Source organism: Argentina silus, assembly GCF_951799395.1.
Source record: "Argentina silus genome assembly, chromosome: 20".
NCBI classification, from domain to species: domain Eukaryota; kingdom Metazoa; phylum Chordata; class Actinopteri; order Argentiniformes; family Argentinidae; genus Argentina; species Argentina silus.
Genome location: NC_139674.1, coordinates 3,119,892 through 3,141,144, shown reverse-complemented (window position 1 = coordinate 3,141,144; position 21,253 = coordinate 3,119,892). Strand labels below are relative to the sequence as shown.

Here is a 21,253-nt window from a genome sequence, read left to right as displayed (position 1 = left end):
TGCTAGTTTGTGTTTGAGAGCAGTCAAATGACTTTTCCTCTGGAGTGAAACCCTTACATTCACAATCGGATTTTGCAGAACCCATTGATTTAACTAGTTTACTCTCGCCTTTACCGAGGAGACGCTGCATATGATATGCACAGATCCTCCTCTACCACAGGTGTAGGCTTTCCAGGGTTTACGATGTTGCGGTATAAATGATTGAATCCTTAAGGCTTCTCTACTCATCGCATTGGAGATCTAGGCAGTGCAGTCCCGTTCTCCTCAACTACTTTCTGCTCCTTGGAATTACTCATCTCTAATACGCACGTGAGGGACATTAAACATCCAGTTGCATCGCGCTCATTCAAAGCGCATCAAGATATAGTAGGCAACCTTTTTTTTAGTTTCTACTGTTAGCCCAAGAAGATGTTACCTTTTTTACGCACTGGCTGACCTAAGAGCTTTTCGACGCTGCCGCAGCAGGCGCTTTGTGCGTGGAGGGAAGTCCTGCTGGTGAAATGGTGAAATTGTCTTTAGTTGATAGGAGGACATAGCTGGTGAATTACATTATGGCTTCGAATCCAAGGTTGACAAAACGTAAGGATGCCAATTCCTGGCCGAGGATGTCTTCAACTTTGTGGGCTGTGATTCTGTTGACCAGTCTGCTAATTATCTACTGCGGTAAGTCTTCGATTCGTTTTAACCCAGACATATTGGCTCACATGGGGAAAATTCTGCGTTGAGGGCGACCGTGTCACAGTGTTGCTTTGACATCAAAATTATGCGACAGCATATCGGAAATCACTTAACCCTATTGGTTTTCTCACTCTGTCAAACTGTCATCTTGTTAAAGTATTGGAAAACTGTTTGGATTTCTCAGACGCGCGCGGGCACACACACACACACACACACACACACACACACGCACACACGTACACGCATACCCACACACACGCGCACACACACATGTACACGCACACACACACGTACACGCACACACGCACACACACACACACACACACACACACACACACTCACACACACTCACACACACACACACACACACACACACACACACACACACACACACACACACACACACACACACACACACACACACACACACACACCCCATCCCCAGTACCACCAACCAGGATTTATGAACAGTGAAGTCGCAGTTGAAATGGTCTGCTGCGCTTTGCACCCCTTCGGTATTTAACTTGTACATTCTAATTATTATTAATTTATATGATTATATCGTTTGAAGTCTGCAGCATAGGATAGCCAAGAAGAGCTCACTATCATCATTCTCTGTTTTACAAACCTTGACAGATCATGTACAAACTGAGCAGGTAGCCAATGTGGCACATACTTCCACGCATGAAGCTGTTACAGTGGATATCATTCACAACCTTACACTATAACACTATACCCCCCCTCCCCCCCCTCGCACACACACACACACACACACACACACACACACACACACCAACCACACATCTCCTCCACCACCACCACCACCAGAATGTATGAAGTGTTTTGTTTGCAATGTTTTTTGCACCCCTGCAGTGTCTAACTTGTACAATATAATTATTATTATGGGCTCACCATCAAGCAATGAATATCACTTCTATTTCTGACCCATTTTCACAACGACTTCGCCCGACACTTTATTTGTTCCAAACATGTCTGAACCTGAAGGACACAGACATCTGGTAAAGAATACAAAATCCCAGAAATAAGCCGTGCCGTTTCACCACGTAAAGCATGACGCCTGACTCACGGTAGCAACGCCGCCATCCCCCCGAGGAAATACGCTGTCACCCTCTCTGCGTCTCCAGGGAGATATCAAGCTGGCACAGAGGGTTATGTGTGAGAAAATGGAAGCGATGTGCATTAACCATGATAAGCCCATTAACAGCTAAGCTATTTCATTAGCCGTTAAGCTAATGACTAATATAATCATTCCGTTGTCTAGGGGCACATTTACTGTGTTGGATAATAAAAAAATGGGAAAAAAATAGAAAAAAATGGATCCAGCCCCTCATTTTTCTCTGCAATTGCCTCAGCTTCGGCGGTACATGAAGACTCGAGGTAGCAGAGGGGATTGAATCTGTTTTTAGTTTTCTCTCATTTTATCTTGGGAAATGAACAGAAGATGTGTTTTGATCACATAGGCCGGGGCCTGTTTAATCACTGGCGCTCAGACCGACTGCGGTGTCTCTGAGATCTTCCTCTCTGGCCCTGATTGATCCTTGGCTTGTGTCCAATCAGTGGCCAGGCTCGGCTGTTTGCTCTGGTCAGCAGTCAGAGAACCACGAAGATCCCCCGGAGTTTGAAGAGCATCTGGCTTATTTGATTGTTACCGTTTCCTCTCCTGTAAGCTGTGCCCTGTGGCAGTCTCTCCCTCTCTTTTGTCCTGGCCTGTCTTCCTTATTTCTTCTCTCAGAGTTTTTAGATCCTCTGTCTTCAGAAGCTTTTGCTTGTTCAGTTTCACCACAGAGAATAGAACAGTTTACCTTTGCACTGGCCTGTCTCTCCTGTCCTCTCTGGGAACTGGTTATTAGATATTCAGCATTCAGAGGCTTTTGCATGCTTGGGTTTTACCCTTGTCTCTTTCTTACGTCCCCCCTGTTCAGACCTCTGTCAGTTTCTCTCGATCTCTTGTTTCCTGTGTCCCGGTGTGTCCTTTTGTTCTGTCCCCTCTCCCCGTCCCTCCCTCCCTCTCTCCCACCCTCCCTCCCTCCCTCCCTCCCTCCTGTCACGGCCCGTCTCTCATGTCCAGTCCGTAATGGATCCTGGAGCTGTGCCCTGACCCAGTTGTTATCTCATAGACGGGTCTCAGACTTGACTGGCTGACCAACGGACGTCCTGCTCCTCTGTGACTCAGAGTCTGACCTGAAGCACTGACAGAACCTGGCCTGATGATGATGATGATGATGATGATGATGATGAAGATGTGTGTTTGCTATGTTGATACACATGCCTTGCACCACGCCTTCAACGGTTTGGCTGCATTTTTCAGTCTGCCACCAATTTGCTCACTTGTGAAATGGTGAGCTTCTGACAGGGGAGAAACGGGAGGCCTGTGATTATAACTGTGGCTCATATGGAAGCTGTCTCTTAATATTAGCATCTGACTGTACGATCTGCCATCCTCACTGAGGCCCCTGCAGAGAGAGAGACAGAGAGAGAGAGACAGAGAGAGAGAGAGAGAGAGAGAGAGACAGAGACAGAGAGAGAGAGAGACTGAAGAGATTGATTCAACTATTCATGTCACAGACTTGTGGTTGTATATTTTTGGCGGATGTTCTGATTAGGTTAGAGTGTTGCAATAGCCACTGATAATGGTTATTGTTAAGTGGATTACAGGGAAAGATCTGGAAAAGAGAGAGAGAGATTAGATTGTTTTATTCTGGGCACTAGCTCCCTCCTCTGGATGCGTCTTGACATGCATTTGTTTTTGCTGGTGATATTGCTCATCCATCGGCTACGCTTGTTAGCTTTGACGCACAAATGAAGAGGCCACGGAGGAAGCGGTTGTGATGGTCCTCTGTGGCTCAGTGGGTAGAGCACAACGCTTAGGTTGTGGGTTCGATTCCTGCTGGGATCATATACACTGAAAAAAAATGTATACACTCACTGGCATATATATATATATATAATCTTAGTGTGGTAGTTAGAGCAATAGGGATGTCTTAAGACTGCAGTCCTTTGACATTTCTTTCGTCATACAACATGAATGTTATGTGGGAGGCTGGTGGAGGTAGAAATCGGAGGACGGGCTCATTGTAATGCATGGAATAAAATGACCGATTGTATCAAACACGTCATTCCGTTCCATGCATTACAATGAGGCCGTCCTCCGATTTCTACCTCCACCGGCCTCCCCTGGTGTGTGAGCCTTATGGATATACAAAGCAGCTGCAAGTCATTATCAGCCTCATGGCAGGTACAGTACAGATGCTGTTGCTGACTGCTGCTATTACTTGTATAATAGCTTGTACTACATTGGAATTGATTTAAATAGTAAAAAAAAAAAAAAAAACACACAAAAAAACATGAGTTTCTACAAAGCCGTCATTTCCCATGTATTATAAGACATGCCTGCCTGGTTGAGGGAGGGAGGGAGGGAGGGAGAGAGGGAGAGAGAGGGAGAAAGAGAGAGAGAGAGGGAGGGAGGGAGGGAGAGGGAGATAGAGAGAGAGAGATGGAGAGAGAGAGGGAGAGAGAGAGAGAGAGGGAGAGCGAGAGGGAGAGAGAGAGAGAGAGAGAGAGAGAGAGAGAGAGCGAGAGGGAGAGCGAGAGGGAGAAAGAGAGAGAGAGAGGGAGAGCGAGAGGGAGAGAGAGAGAGAGAGAGCGAGAGGGAGAGGGAGAGCGAGAGGGAGAGCGAGAGAGAGGGAGGGAGAGAGAGAGAGGGAGAAAGAGAGAGAGAGAGGGAGAGCGAGAGGGAGAGAGAGAGAGAGAGAGCGAGAGGGAGAGGGAGAGAGCGAGAGGGAGAGCGAGAGAGAGGGAGGGAGAGAGAGAGAGGGAGAAAGAGAGAGAGAGAGGGAGAGCGAGAGGGAGAGAGAGAGAGAGAGAGAGAGAGAGAGAGAGACAGAGAGAGAGAGAGAGAGAGAGAGAGAGAGAGAGAGAGAGGAGAAAGAGAGAGAGAGAGGGAGAGCGAGAGGGAGAGAGAGAGAGAGAGAGCGAGAGGGAGAGCGAGAGGGAGAGCGAGAGAGAGGGAGAGAGAGAGAGGGAGGAGGGGGTGTTGAGGGAGATAGCACAGTCTGTCCCATCTCCTTCCATCTCCTCTGCTGAACGAGCCTCAGGGTCAATTACAGCAGCAGCTGAATCATACCTGCTCCTAATGTAATCCCAGCTCTCAGCTTTTCCAGTCACATCCACCCAACACACCATCACCGCATAGGGCCTCTGGCTAATCACAGCATCGGCCGAAACAATCCCTCAAATACCCGTTCACACACGCTCCCGCTGCAGACGCCCCGACATCCATCACAACACATCACCCAACACCTCCCAGTCCACATGTGCACTCAAAACCTCCCACTACATACCCATGGCATACACCTCCCCTCAAACACTACCACATAACCACTGCATCCACGCCCCTCCGCCGCGCACACACACACACACACACACCCACTGCAAACATGCCAACACCCCACCGTCTCTGAGCAGGAGTCCTCTGATGTTCTCAGTTAGTTTAGGAGTCTCTGTCCTCCAGCTGAATCAATAGAGAATAGGCTTTACTGGGATGGAGCATCGCCTGAGGGCCAGCCACTGGGATAAGCCCAGTATGATGACGTCTGATCATCAAAAGCGCCTAATAAATCGCCAGAGGAGCTCAGTACAGAACACACTTCTGTTCTTTTTTTATCTTTTATTTTCCATTTAATCCTGTTTGAGTTCATCTTTATCTCTGAAATGGAAATAACCAACCGACCTGAAAATGCCAGTACTTGTGCTGGAAGTGAACATTCACATATTTGTATATCTTATCCTATTTTCAGAGTACAGCCTGGAGGGCGCTCTCTCTGCATCGATGGGTGGGCATGCAAATTCATGACCAATGAACTGGTTGAGTTTCCACCAAGAAGGCGTGAGGAAAGCATTATGGACCTCAAGAAAATGGGTCTGCAGGCCGTATGAAAATTTGATGAGCTTGGAGGCCTTACACAATTTTACGACCATGGATGTCATTTCTGATGGGGGGAAAAGTTCCCAGTCACTGCATGATGTGTGTATCACAGATGGGCCGGCGAATGTTGGCAGAAGATTAAGGACTTTGTGACTTATAAAATATTGATAAATGATGAGATCTTGTTCGGCATGCATGAACATCCATCAGATTAAGGCTGGCAGCAGAGCAATGCTTTTTCTCTGTGATGTAAATGATCGCATCCCTGTCATCCACATGGTGTTATTAACTGATTAACACTTAGTGCTTGTCTTTGATACGGCACACGTGGCTCAAATGCACATGGCATAATGTGGATTGGTCTATTTTATTTGCTATAAATACAGTGCATTTCCTCTCGTGAGGCAACGAATGATCCAGTATTGTAGTACAACCTGACTGGGAACAAACCTGGGTTGGCCGTATCCTGATAAACTACTTTTTAAATCCGATTTAACCTTTATTTATCCAGGTTAGTCTCATTGACTCTCTTTTTCAAGAGGGACCTGATCCAAAATTAATTGTCGCACCAGATGGTAGAAACAAATAAGAGGGTAATATGAAGGAGATGGATAGTGAGACTTGTAATTGAATGACACATCCGCATTTATTCTGTCAGGGTTGTTGTTGTGAGATAAAGCCCCTCAGCATTAGCTCAGGGGGCTAATGCCTAAGGTTACAAGTTACCAAACCACCTCTGCTCCAGCAGCCAAGCTCAAAGTCAACACGACTGAGACGAAACACAGCATCGCATATTGCTCTCTGCGGAAATGGCAAATCAATGACGATTGCCTTTTCAATCTACAATTCCGATACCTCACAAACAGACAGCCTAAGAAAACGCAGACACACCATTCAATTACGACCCTCAGTATCCATCTCCTCCGTATTACCATCTTATTTGTTTCCACCATCTGTTACGACAATTAATTTTGGGGGCACCCTGGAGGATAGCTTGATGAAAGAAACCGGCAAGACCATCCATCTATGTCACGGCCACGTAAACAGAAGACCGCAAAAACAATCACTTCTCGAAGAGCAGAGGGTGTCGAGAGAGGTGAGAGTGCAGGTGGTTTGTTAGTTTTTGTTTCTTCTTTTTTTGGGGGGAAAAACAAAACAAAACCAAAAAACTCTTTGTCTCTATAAAGTATCTGCTCCTCCAGTGAAGAGCTGAAGCGTTGGATATCTGTTGGTCTGTTTTCACAATTCAATCAGCAGTGAATGCTGAGCATCTCTACCTCCAGCTGCCTCCACAGACGGCACACAGGTAGCAGCAGGCAAACAGGGTTGTTTACTATAAATGACATATTAAAAGATCGATTTAGAAGTTAGGGTTTTGGTAGCAGTTCACAGTGAGAGTTTGGTGAGTTCACTGTGTGGACTTTCAGAACTGGGTTCTCATGCCTGCCTCCGCGGTCCTCACGGTGAAAGAGACATGTGCACTCTGCTGGACTCTGAGGTTCTCAAAGGGTGCGTGGAGGGTATCGACGCCGCGGAGCGCCTTGATTAGGGGGAGGCTTCGCAGCTCTCTTCTGGAGAAGGACCGGACCCCCCCCCTCTACTCTTCCTCCGTCTCTGAACCCCCCTTCGTTCAAGGCTCGCGAGGAGTTGAATGAGGAGGATGGCGACTGTGAGGACGGTGACAGTGAGGCTCAGCGGTTATCTGCCTGATGGAGAAGATGGAGACGATGGAGAAGATGGAGATGATGGAGATGATGGAGAAGATGGCAGCCGCCTGGACTGACCCTCCCTTCTGCTACGGCGGCTTGTGTTTGTGTGTGTGTGTGTGTGTGTGTGTGTGTGTGTGTGTGTGTGTGTGTATGCTTGGAAGGTGAAGGATGACGTGATTTCCAAGGCGGACATGTCCTCCCTGGAAGCTGTCCACAGAACCTCTAAGGGGGAGGATGAAGGACAAGGACAGACACCGTCCTTCCCCTGAAAGACTGCCCTCAGTCAGAGAAGAGGCCCTTCCCGACCCAGGTTGTGACCATAAGACCCCCCCCCCCCCTCCCCCCCCCGCCCCCCTTTCTCCACCCCAGTCGTCTTAAAGAGAACTAGATGTTACGAACGTAACCCAGGTTCTCTGGCCGAGATGACGGAGACCCCTCACCCCTCACCCCTCACGCCCTTCTTGCACTGAGCTTGTGAAGTTCTCTGGATAAACTGGGTGTCCTTGCTAGGTCCATTATAATAGGACGGGCGGTAGGCCCGGTAATCTGGCTGCCGGCATCACCGGCATGTACAAGGCGGGATTGTGTAGGGGTCTTCAGCAGATAGGTAAACAGAGTGCAAGTCACATCGCAAGTGGCCTCCTGCATCTCCTTCAGAGAACCTGGCTTACGTTCAGAAACTCTAGTTTTGCTGTTCATTGCATTTCTCTTCGCTCTGGAAATTGCTGCTTAAATGCTGGATAACACGTCATTGTGTGTTAAATACATATTTAAAAGACATGCATAATGTATGGATCTTAAAGTTTCATGCTGAATACAGAACGCTTTTACAGGACCTAACAGTTTATGGGCTAGCTTGTTTAACCAAGGCACGAACCAATACAGTATCTTCTGTATATCACTGCAAACTTAAATTCGCAATGACTACAACAATAAACATCGTACATTCACAAAAGCTAAAGACACCTATGTGGATTGTCTACTTGGAGATAAAAACAACAACAAGTCAGCTTGATGCGCTAAGGGGAAGATGCTAAAACTACTCCTCTTTATTATTGAAAAAAGCAATTGCCTGGAAGAACGTTTGAACATTTGAACGTTTTGAATTCCTGGAGGACCCCATCACTGGAATCCAACTCGCAGAACCAAGACAGAAATTGTCTGGGGCAGAGACGAGCCAGCAAAGTGGGGAGAGAGAGGGAGAGAGGGAGAGAGAGACAGGGAGGGAGGGAGAGAGAGAGGGAGAGAGAGAGGAGAGGGAGTGAGAGAGTGAGAGGAAGGGAGGGAGGGAAGGAGAGAGAGAGAGGGAGGGAGGGAAGGAGGGAGAGAGAGAGAGGGAAGGAGGGAGAGAGAGAGGGAGGGAGAGAGAGAGGGAAGGAGGGAGAGAGGGAGAGGGAGGGAGGGAGAGAGAGAAAAAAAAGAAAGAAAGACACACAGACAATGAGACAAAAGCAGATGGATGAAATTGCTCAGTCCACCAATCGGCAGTCAGGGAATCAAGTCGGCTAATACGATGAAAGAGTCAGCCAGTCTAGCGGCAGAATCAGAGACTTCAGAAGTCGAAACAAATATTACATTAGAATGAGACAAGCCCATTTGTCATTGGGTCTGAGAGGTAGTTACACAGCAGTATAGGGAGTGTGCCTGCTTGATACATGTTACTGGGGGAGGTAATGGTGTCCAAGTCAAATCCGTTCAATCAATTGTCTCTTGTCCTACGATGACTCCCACGCACACTTAACACGATAACAGACCAACCTCTGGAAAGTTGTACCACTTGTGTTACCACCACAGAACGTCTACCAGGCCACAGCCACAGCAATCAGCTCAAGGACGCTCTGTGACAGGGACGGGCAACTTTGATGCTGGTAGGGGCAGAATAAAGAATGTTCTCACTTTCATGGGGCCGCAATGCACACACACGCGCGCGCACATGCACACACACGCGCGCGCACATGCACACACACACACACACACACACACACACACACACACACACACACACACACATACACATACACATACACACAGTTAACCCATTTATGCATTCATACTATCATTTATACTATCATAACCAATTGCATTATAATATCTCACAATACAATTAAGAATAATTGAATAAAGGTTCTGGAGCATAAGTGTTTTTTTTCAAGTGAGCCAGTGCAACCGTGACTATTTCAAATTTATCTGAAAAATCACAGGGAAATCAATGTATTCTTATTATTTATTGCATAAGAGAGAAAAGAAAAATATGTTATTGGATGCAAGCAACACTATTGGAATGAAAATCAAAACTGAGAGTTAAAGCTGACCTATCTTAAAATATACTAAAAATAAAACACTTTTTTTTTATAAATTGACCCATGGGACGCAAAAAAAAGGGTGGCGTGTTGCCCATCCCTGATCAATGACATAACCGCTGAGTAAACGGCTCTTGGCAGAAAGCTATATGGTGCATTACCTGGCTGCTGGTCTCAATTTGGACTCTATTACAACGATTCAAGGTGACTCCGTATGCCATACTGCAGACAGCACCACCACTCCTGACAACACCTCTGCTATTGACAGATTCTCTGATTCACGGTGGGTGAAAATCCCACCCTACGACGTCTCCTGCTGCGGTGTGACTTTATGTGCTATTTATGTGCTGTTTCTGCTCCGAGGGGGGGGGCTTTTTTTTTTTAACGCAGGCCATGGTGTTACGGTATGGAAATCGGGATCTTAGAATCTAAGTGAAGTGCCTGCAACAAAAACATGGATTTGGTGTCTTGACCTGGTTGTCTGATTACATTGAGTCTTACGTGGCTACTGTATGGAATTGAAATGGAGTCAGTGTTGAATGATGATCACCCCTGCTCTCTCTGGCTGGGTAGACAAGGTGATGGATGAGTCATCATGTACAGTGAAGATAGAGAGAGAGAGAGAGAGAGAGAGAGAGAGAGAGAGAGAGAGAGAAATACACAGAGAGAGAGAAAGAAAGAGAGAGAGAGAAATACACAGAGAGACAGACAGGGGGTGGGATAAGAAACGCCTTTAAGAGCTTTCTGTGAGAAACACAGCGACCGGAAATGACCCCTGAAGGTACTCGTTCAGCCAGAGCAGTGTAATTCCAGCTGATACTTTTCTACATGTGAAACATGGCTTGCTTAAGCCTGCCTGGCAGCCTCTGGAAATGGAATGGAGGGTGTATCTCCTCTCCCCCTCTCCCTCTCCCCCCTCTCATCCCCCCCCACTCCCCTCTTTCCGTACCACCCCCCCCCCCCCCCCCCCCTCCCCTTTAGCCCAGCGATAAAGTATTCCATTGTTACAGTGACAGTCGAAGCATGTGTGTTATAAGTAGGGCACTTCAGGGTTGAAATCCTCATTATGTACCACAACAGGGATCATGTGATGTATGTTCAGCTGCATGACTCGACGACAGCAATTAATGCCAACGTCGGCATATTAATGAGAAGCCTACAGTGCAGAATGACAGGTTTGCCTTTGTCACATAAGTTTGAGCATGACAGTTATAATCCAATGTGTTCCATAGCCTATATAAGGTTTATGACATGTAGCTTTTGGTTTCTGTTTCCCAGGGAGATTTAGAACACTGTCACATCAGAGGCAACGTCGCAATAAAAACTGAATTCGATTTCTTGTCATTTTTCGTGTTTATATTCCCCCTGCTGCACAATAAAATACTCAGTTGGAGGAGGTATACATACTGTACGATGAATAACAATATACTTGCCATAAACCCAAATATTGAGGGAGGCTATTTAACTTTTCTGGTTACCATGAAGATCTATATGGTATCAGGAGAAGATGTATGGCTCTCCCAGATCCCAATTGAATCTGAGTCTTTGTTCCGTCAGTGAATGGTGTTACAATCTAAGTGAATCACGTAAGGGCAATTACTTAATTTGTCAATGTCGAGAGTGCAGGTCTTTGTACAGATCTTCCACCGAAGAACGCCTCTGTATTTCACGATTGCATTCCTATTCCTTCGGGGTCTCTGATATGACTTAATCACAGGAATACTCATTACAAAAGAACATCTGTAATTTCATCAATTCCTTCGGCTTGTAGGGATACTTTGGAGGACATTGGATGGATGTTGGGCGCACATCAGATGGAAGAAGCCCCGCAGAAACCCCCCCCCCCCCAAAAAAAAAAAACCCAACATGCATTATTCATAGAACGACGGCAATTAAAGGAATCACAACCAAAAAATCTTGACCTTACAATTCATGAATATTAATGCGAGTGTTTTGACATCTGTTGTGATCCACGTTGTTTCGCAAGGAGATCAGAATAAGGCTGTTATTCCCTGCTAATCCCAGCCTACACAGAGGACAGATGTCGGAGCGGTAATTAACAAATCCTTCGGCACTGTTGCGGAATATTTTAAGATTCCGTGTGGCGGGTCTGCGGGAACTTTGTACTGCAGCCATCCAAGGCCCTGTTTAGTATGTAAAGTCATAACAACATGGAGAGCAACACAATGATGAATCCTCCACAGCTACACAGAGGAGATAAATGACCAGGAGAGGATATAAACATTTCGAAGGATTTCAGAACTTGTAGCGGTCGCCTTTTTTGTTGCATTGTGATTTCCATAACGAGGTCACACCATCTCTTCCTCCACTCAAGAACGAAGAAAAGAATGTAAAAAAAAAAAAAAAAAAGAGAGCGAGAGAGAGAGAGAGAGAAGAGGATGTTCTGCAATGCCATGACAAAAGGATTTGAAGCCACAACCTTTAAAGTGCGATACCGCTCCTGAGTGGATGCATAGACTTATTTCAAAGCCTACATGTTGACCTATGCCCCACTGTTGGTGTGAGGGAACAGGGCCACACATTGTGAAAGCCTCAGTGAAGTGTTTCTGTGGCTATCTCCTAAGGGAGCATAACATTACTGGATATGCACTTAAGGAGGGAACTCACACTTTCACACACACACACACACACACACACACACACACACACACACACACACACACACACACACACACACACACACACACACACACACACACACACACACACACTCTCGCCATCAGGGCCACTAAGATACTCGGGAGGGAGCCCCTAAGAAGATAACCGTGAAGTATTTCTCAGCATGGAGGTTCGGCTACTAATCTAATGCACACATTATTCAGGCCCTGGCTGCATCTATTAAAGGAAAGCTCTGAGATTTATGGCCCAGGTTTAACTGTATGGTAAAATAGCGCATTAAGCAGATGATATCACAGTGTATGAAATGATTATGCACGCTTGCAGAAAAGTGGAGGAGGCGGGCTTAATTAAATGCAAGGTCCTGGTTATACATCACTGGCTCTCTCATACACAGGCCACTTAGCCAAACTGGGGGGTTGGTGGTGGTGGGGGGGGGGGTTCCTTTTTTCTGAAAGCCAAAGAGCTGAACTGCTTTTCTTCCACGCCATTTCTTTACAAAAAAATATAAAATAGCACCGCCGAAATTATGCAAACATTTTTGCTTTGTGCTGGCATTTCAAAAGAGCCCAATTGGAACGCTAATGGCTTGTTTTGAGAGAGTGTGTGTGTGTGTGTGTGTGTGTGCGCGCATCACCCGAACGAGAGAAAGAGAGAAAGCAAAATACGCTATTGGTCGATTTGTGCTCAGACTGGCTGATGTAGGGTATTGCTCACCGAGCAGCGTAGTTAGATAGCCTGGAGTGTTAGCTTAGCTATTTTTCGACTGAGTTAAATGTTTATTGGTTAACAGGGAGCCATGTTCTGTATTGTAACCTCAGAGGAAGGCTGAGAACCCTTTGTTTTGAGGACACTCTCCCAAGTATAACCAAACTAAACCTCTCTCCATCGTACCATTAAAAAACACGCCGGTTCATAAACCGACAAGGTTTCCATACACAGAATATCATGCTTTAACAACGCACCGCAGAGCTAAAAGGAACCCCTGGAAGTGTTTCTCCAAGGCACGCAACATTTATCCTCCATTTGCGAAAGACAGATTTGTGCATTGCTGGGATTAAATAAGCCATACATATTATTTTTTTTTCCCATAGTAAGCACCCACCCTGGGATAATTCAAGCAGAATCGAATGCTCACAGTGTTCAACCATTCCGGTCCTGTGGGTCCCCATGGCGCTTTATTGAACAGCCTGACTGTTGTAAAATGGGAACTGGGGAGATGGAGCCATGGTTGCTGCCGAAAATACACCGGCTCAAGGGTAAAGTAGACAAAAAAACAAGTTAAAGTTCCTTTTTTTTTGGAAGGCTGAGGGAGCAGGGGAATGGGTTTTGGGGGGGGGGGGGCAAAATAAACACAACCCAATGTCAGATGATAAACACAGCCATCACAGACTGAGAAAAAGTGCTCTGCGGTTTCATTATGTTTAGGATTCGCCTTGTGACATGTTGTGATTTGGTTTGGACGCTGGCAGGCGAAATGCTAGCTCGGGCTGCAGTATGCCCTCGTATTGTAAAGTCTGGTACTGCGTCTTCCTCTTTGTCCAGGCTTCTGTAGTTGAAACCGGCTGTAATCAAGTCAGGGCTTTAATTTGTAAGCGAGCCAAGAACTCTTATATTCACTGAATGATGTAAATAACTTGCACTTTTGCCTTGTTTGTGGGTGAAGTCATTCAGAGAACGTTCTCAATCTCTTACATAACCAACATGACTGAGCTTGTGTGTGTGGGTGCCTGCATCCCCTACTCCCTGTTCTGCGCAAAGTGAAAAAAACTATCTTGAGACCTGACCTTCCACAATATGTCCATAAACTTGCCGTAATCATGCTTTTCAGCAGTTAGACTGCACTCCCACCACACTACCCTACAGTGCCTCTACAAACAGACACATTCCAACACACATGCTATCGTACTCACTCTACACCGACTAGAAATACTCACGTGTCTCATCCAGTACTGTAGGTGGGTGAGAGTTTCAGAGTCGGCGCAGGTCACGGTGATTGGGTGCTTACACAAAATAATGGCTTTTAATTAAATTCCTGAGTTTATAAAGCTGTTTTAACCAGCTACATGAAGGCTGACTGGTGAGAAGAGCTGGAGTACAAAGCCAATTCTGTTAAAGTACTGGTTTGTTGCTTTGGACAAGGGCCAGTTGGACTAAGAACACAGCTTTAGTCCAAATGACTACCCTCTAGGATTCCATTGGAGAAGCAGTTACTCTATGACCACTGGGTAGTACGCTTACTTTGGCAGTACAGATGTCCATGACATAGACTCATCCTCTGTTCTTTCTCCTTCTCCTTTTCCTTTCTTTCTTCCTTTATTTCTCTCTCTCTCTCTCTTTCTCTCTCTCTCTTTCTTTCTTTCTCTTTCTCTTTCTCTCTCACACACATGCTTTACAGGGCACCATATAAACCGCTGACATTTGAATGTCTTCCATCGCCGAGACTCCTGGCACCAAACAACTCCCAGACTAATGTGCCTAGTCATGCAGTTTAAATACCCTGCTGTAATTGCTGTCACCGAAATCACCTGCTGTCAAAGGCAGATTCTGATGTGATTTGAAAAGAGAGGAAATACGCACGCAGTCCAATTATTATCTTCCCTTTCATTTAAGCACCCCTCCTTCTCCCTTTCCAGAAGGCTGTCTGTGAGATCATCGCTGCTGTGCAGGACCCACGAGAGACTGTACTTTATGGTTTTGCCTTGAGAATGTCCTTGTGTGCTATGCCTATCGATGATGGCAGACAGGTATAAATTCTGGGCCGGATTTAGAATAAAAAATATTTCCATTTGACCCCCTTGACAGTAAAAATCGTATTAAGCCCAGTCTTCCAAAGGCGTATAAACTTTTTTTCTTTGGGGTTCATTTTTCTCCCCAGACTCTCTCCCTCTCTCACAGTTCTCTCTCAATTATTCTGAGAGACTAAGATATATTTCAGAAGAAGTTATACTCTGTGTGATAATGTGACCTTATTAACTTTCTGAAATGAATCATATCTCCTGGCACATAATTGTTTTATATTGGTTTGATATGAGATCATATAACTATGTCACTGAGCCTTCTATTAATTCCATTCCAATTTGCATTTGTGATATTAAGAATATAATAAGTATTAAATTACAATGTAAATCGTTGTAAATCAATTGCAATGGTTAAATCAAATGACACAGTAAATACAAAGTAATAGCAAATCAATTCTGACTATAACACTATACAAGTTGAGTATACAGAATGCAATATTATTCCTGAATATGCACAATTCTTTAATATACTAAAACTGATACTTGAATACCGGCTGGTTGTACTCTATGCCAATGGAACACCTCCAGAGAGCCATTTTGAATGTCAGTGAGACATGTTTTTTCTGACTAAATCACCAAGGTAAATTGATTATGAACACTTCCCTGAAGGTTATTCTGGCAAAGAAGAAAAAGTTAACACTGAAGCACTGAACCTCGATTTATCAAAATGCCATAGAAATGTCTAACAGTTTGCTTCGTTAGGATCAGGGGTGATCTTGAGACTCTTCGCCTTTTGATAAAGAGGCTCGTTTTTTTTTTTTTAGCATGTTATTCTAACACAATGCTTGCAGAACCCTCTCTCCTCACCCAGCTGTTGTCATATACAGCATCTCTGTCTCACCTGAAGGCTTCAGCCATGCTCAGATACAACAGCCGAGAGGAACCTTCAAGTCAATGTTTAAGTGTTACGTGCCAATGCCATTTTTTAATATGCTCTGTTTTTCTTACATTCGGCCTCCATCACAAACGTCACAGATCATGTTAGAAATTGTCATTTTATTTATTAATATTACTCATAGAAAGGCCATCCAAATGATGAGTTACAGCTAGTGTTGATAGTACAGCCCCAGATTGACTGGCATTGTGAAATCTCCGATTAGAATCAAGTGTTGTTGTTTCCCCCCTGTCCACTAGATGTACATTGAGAGCAATGAAGCAAGTCGACGGTTGAGAGGGTCTTTTGTTGGCTGGGAATAGGCATTCGCTGAAACCCTTGCTCAGAGTGCAGATTTTCAAGCGGCAAGCATTGAAAATATAATAGGACAGTGCTCTATTTCCCCCCTTGCTGTTCCGCAACTGTGGACCGGACAGAACATAATTTAACGGCCATTTCCCATATGTGACTCTCCGCTTTGAGCAACGGAATTGCCACAAATGTATGTTCATGGTGCAATGGTGAGAATTTAACACGGCGCTGCTCTTTCAGGTCTCTTCTCCGAGCCTCTCGAGTCATGCAGCTCGAGTCCGAGTGAAGTCACGGGTCACTGACGCTCAAATCGAACTCGAGAGTCGAGTCTCAAGTCGCAAAATGTGAGACTCGGGTCCGCATCTCTGGTTTCCGATCGATACAACCGCGCTCTAAAACAGTCCAAAACCGTCTCATCTCGCCTCGTCTGTTGTGTCCGTAGCCGGCTCAACAGAGGGATGAGTCAAAGGCGACTGCTCACATCTCAATAGTCACTCAGCCTTCGAGAGGCTTAGAGGCCCAGAACCCTCAGTCATTAGCCTCCTCACAGTGATCAGACTTGCTATGTGCAGGCTGAGGCTAGGGGAGGGGTTGGCTGGGGGTTGCCTGGGGGTTGGCTGGGGGTTGGCACAGTGGCCCTGCAGGTCTTTGAAGTAGCAGGCTCCTAGGTCCCCTGTGATCACTTGGCCACGTTCTCTCTGCTCACACACCTCTGATCCGCCCGGCCAGGATGCTGCAGTCCCATCCCGGCGCTGATAAAGGCCAGGCAGGAGCCTCCCGCGATCCTCCTGGCCTTGTGGTGATAAAGGAACAGGCTGGATGTCCCAGCATGCAGTGGGGCGAGGGCCCAGAAAGAGGATGAGGCTGAGAGGGATAGTCAGTCATCACGTACCCTGGCCAAAACCAGACACAGTCCCAATGGTGACCTCGATGTGTTACCATGACATTGTCTAGGCATCATAACACGTGCACGTGCACGCACGCACGCACACACACACACACACACAAACTTCACAAATAGACTAGGAGGATTGATTACTCTATCTTTGAGTCCAGAGAGAGAGAGAGAGAGAGAGAGAGCGCGCATATGTGTGAGAGAAACCGATAGAGGGAGACCGATCGAGAGAGAGATGGAGGACAGAGAGAGAGAGAGAGAGAGAGAGGCTCTTATCAAAAACCTTCAACTCAATCCCAAGCTGTCTCTGGGAACTTCATCAAAGTCACTCGCTCACCCCTCTTGTGATTGTGATCTGTTCCATCACCTCACCTCTGTAGGCTGGCCAGGCAGCGGGAGCCATATTGCAAGAGTTGTCTCTCATTGATTACCTCTCCTCAGGGTCACATGTCGGCTTTATTCTCTCTCTCTCTCTCTCTCTCTCTCTCTGTCACCGCAGAGGCTGTGTGCAAGCCTCAGGTGGAGCCCACGGGGGGAGAGAGAGAGAGAGAGAGAGAGAGAGAGAGAGAGAGAGAGAGAGATAGATAGATTCATCTCCAGCCCACTCCTTCACATCCTTCTCCTCCTGGCTTGAGAACAGCTCTCAGGTTTATTTGTAAGTGTCTGTCAGCTCGTTGAAGGGCTTGTCATTATACCTATGTATTGGCCGTGGCATCGCCCGAGTGTAGGATTAGGAGGAGTGTAGGATTAGTTCGGAGTGGTCTCCTCTCCTCTCCTGTCTCCTCCTCCTCTTCTTCTCTTTCTCTCTCTCTCTCTCTCCTTCTCCTCCTCTTCCTCCCCTCCTCACCTCCTCCATCTCTAATTGCTTGTGGACGGCCGGTCACACGTCAGCGGCTAAGCCTGCGTCGTCAGGTGATTGAGGAGGGAATAAACCCCGGACCAGACCCCACTCCTTCTGTAGAGGGTCGAGACTTCGCTAGCAGACGTTTACATTCCGGGTTCATTAAGGAATAAATGTGTACATTCTCTGATGATGCTGGTTATCAACCCTGAGGGTACCGACCTCACTCCTGAAACGCCTGAGGCACCAGAGATCGACATTCATTCCTCTTGGCCATAAAAAAAAACTGGCTGGCCCCGGAATGGAAGGGAGGGGAGGAAACTCCTCCATGTGTTTCGGCTGCGAGTCTGGCAGTGTTTGTTGCTACCATACAGTAGCACATGGGGGTCTCATTGGCATAGCAATGCTAATTAGCTAAGCGCTTCTGTTGAGGGTTGTTCCCCCCCCCCCCCCACACACACACACCCCCCACCTCAAGTGGCCCACTCGATATCTTTGCAGGTTCTATTCAACAGCAGTCCGTGTCGCTCCTATTCATAAAACCAGGGGTTTCGTGTGGTGGGTGGTGGCATTCAATGGCGTTGAATGAATATGTGATGTCTGAGGGTGGTGGTGGTGTATTGTCCAGCCACTATAAAAGAGCAGAAGTGGAGGCTGGCTTCACTTCCGCCGCTCCTCAGATGAAAGGAGGGGATGGCTGGGGCTGGGGCGGGCTGGGGCGGGCTGAGGCGGTCCGAGGCTCCTGCCAAGCACCCGTGTTCCCAGCACAGATGGAGGCACTGCCTCGCCTCGCTTCACAGCAGAGCACTTGCCAGCCAACCAACCCACAGACCGGGGATGGTGTGTGTGTGTGTGTGTGTGTGTGTGTGTGTGTGTGTGTGTGTGTGTGTGTGTGTGTGTGTGTGTGTGTGTGTGTCTGTTTAGTAATGGTGGGAAGGGGAGTGTGAGGAGGATGAATCTGCATGCAAATGTCCCTCTGAAAAGGGAAATTCACACATCAGCATGTTTTCCTTTTTTTTATGTTTTTTTTTAACGGTTTACCGCTCATAAATAAACAAATCAATAAATACAGTCAAATAAGCCAACGTTGGGAGATGTGCATTTGTGGGCAGAAAATCGGCGGCCTCTGAATATGTAAATTGTTGGCGCTTCTCTGAAACATAAGCATTACCTCCCCTCCAACCATGTTAAGTCTGATTTAAATGCAAACACGTGACTGATCGGAGCAGCTCTGGTCGTTTGATGATGCAGCTCCCTCTGGACATTTTCTATTTATTTTGTGTCATACACATTCATTCCCTGGCTCTCTCACCATTGGCTGTACCCAGACAGCTGCACTTGGTGACATGAGGCAGTCTGAGTCTGGAGTCTGGACTACATTAAGGAGCATGATGCACACTTTGACTTCTCTGAGTCAGGCCCAGATACTAGGCAACACCCATTTGTGCCCTTGGCAGGCGGCAATGAAGATGATTATCAGAGGGAAGTGATATAGCTGGCGTGGGGGGGAACATAATGAATATGTTACGGGCCGCTTTCCCTGATCTGCCGGGGGGGGGGGGGGGGGGGGGGGCGCGTCGCTTCACGGGAGGGAGTAGGCGACCTTGGAAGCCTTCCTGCTCTTGACTCTTTGTGCCTTGGTGAGAGCTTTGCGCTGTAAATCCTCCAGTGTGGTAATCTAGTCTCTCTCTCACTCACACACACACACACACACACACACACACACACACACACACACACACACACACACACACAGCAGGCATACCTCCAACGCTTTCTCTGTACGGATAATCACAGGGTATCAGGGTTTGCAGGGAGATTGTTTGTGTGCCACAGGGGCCTCCAGGGAGGGGACACAGAGGAGAGGAAATAAAACCATCAAATCATAGAGGGAAACCAGTAGCATGGTGTTTTCATGAATAACATACACTCTAGGGTTAAATCAATCTTTAGAAAGCAAGGTTCGACGGGGGGCATCACTACCCTACTTATACAAGTTGTTACTCCATAAAAGTCACCAAAGAACATATTGCATAAGGGTATGCAGTGTCTTCACACACACCATAGAATATGAAAGCGAGCCTTTAGATCTCCATCTTTCCAATTATGGAATTCCAAGCCACATTCTCTCCCACTCTGAGCCAAGGTTAGATCCAGATGATCCTGGTTGGAGTAGCTGCCAGCCTCTGTATCAGTCTGCAGCGGGCTGCACGATCCCGGCAAAGCGCTGACAAGCCTAAGTCAAGGCCACACGTTTTTTATGGAGTAATTGAAACTGAGCAAAGAGAACGGGATATGAATCCAATAGGAGCTGTCAATCATCAAGGCGGCGGTGCTCGTAACTGAGAAGGCAACATTGCATTTTCCCGCCTGATCGTCGCTGTGATATGATCATGCCCATGTGTTGTCCGGGTGACGGTACTAGTTACCCTTACCAAGACGATTACTCGTACCAGTCTCGGAATAGTAAACCGAGTTTACAGAAGACTCCCAGCAAAGCGCTGACAGGTCTAAGTCAAAGCCACACGTTTTATGGAGTAATTTAAACTGAGCAAAGAGAAGGAGATATGAATCCAATACCATCTGTCAATCATCAAGGCGGTGGTAATAGTTACTGACAGGCGGTATGCTTTTATTTATTTATTTATTTTCCCCCCGTCTGAACGTCACATTGAAATTACAAATCAACAGCATGTTATTCAAACTATGAAGCCAAGCCCAGCCTTTTTCCCCAGCGGGAACGCTGCCCGTGTTGCCCTCTCCTCCCGAAAGTGAAACTATTTATTTCTTTTCTCCATTTGTCTGATAATCACAATTTTTTTTTTTTTTTTTCAATTCTCTTATTTCGCTCCTTGAGGCATCTGGGGAGGGGGTGACTGGAGGTGAGAGCAATCTTAGAATGACTGGTCTCTTCCCGTACTGTCTGTCAGCCCTCTGGTGCCAAATATTTTCATTATGTTTTTTTTCTTCCCCTTCTCAATAGACTGCCGCCTGTGCAGACGGTAGTCTTTGTGTTTCCAAAGTATTGCCTCCCTCGTAGCTCTTCACCCTTGTATCCAGATAGGGAGCACATTCATCGCCATGCATAATGTATCGGTATATAAACGAGGTAGTTGTTGGCTCTCGGTGGCTACTTTATCATGCCTTACACTGCACAATTATGTGTTTGCGCTCCCGCTAACCTTAGTCTTTCCTACGGTTTTGACTCACGTAGGACTGATACATCTTTATCTTAGCGGCAGGCAAAGGGAGAGAATGTTA

The 21,253-nt window shown here is 46.5% G+C and overlaps 1 protein-coding gene across 1 annotated transcript in view; it reads left to right on the top strand.

Annotated features, from left to right (window-relative positions):
• Positions 1–551: 551 nt before the first annotated feature.
• The window catches only part of tafa5a (TAFA chemokine like family member 5a), a gene marked incomplete at both ends in the record, with an annotated part of 126,522 nt that continues 105,820 nt past the window's right edge, over positions 552–21,253 (top strand). Inside the window, one exon of the mRNA XM_083691837.1 lies at positions 552–663. Within this exon, the coding sequence (XP_083547963.1) occupies positions 552–663 (112 nt within the window). The remainder of the gene's footprint in view (positions 664–21,253) is intronic.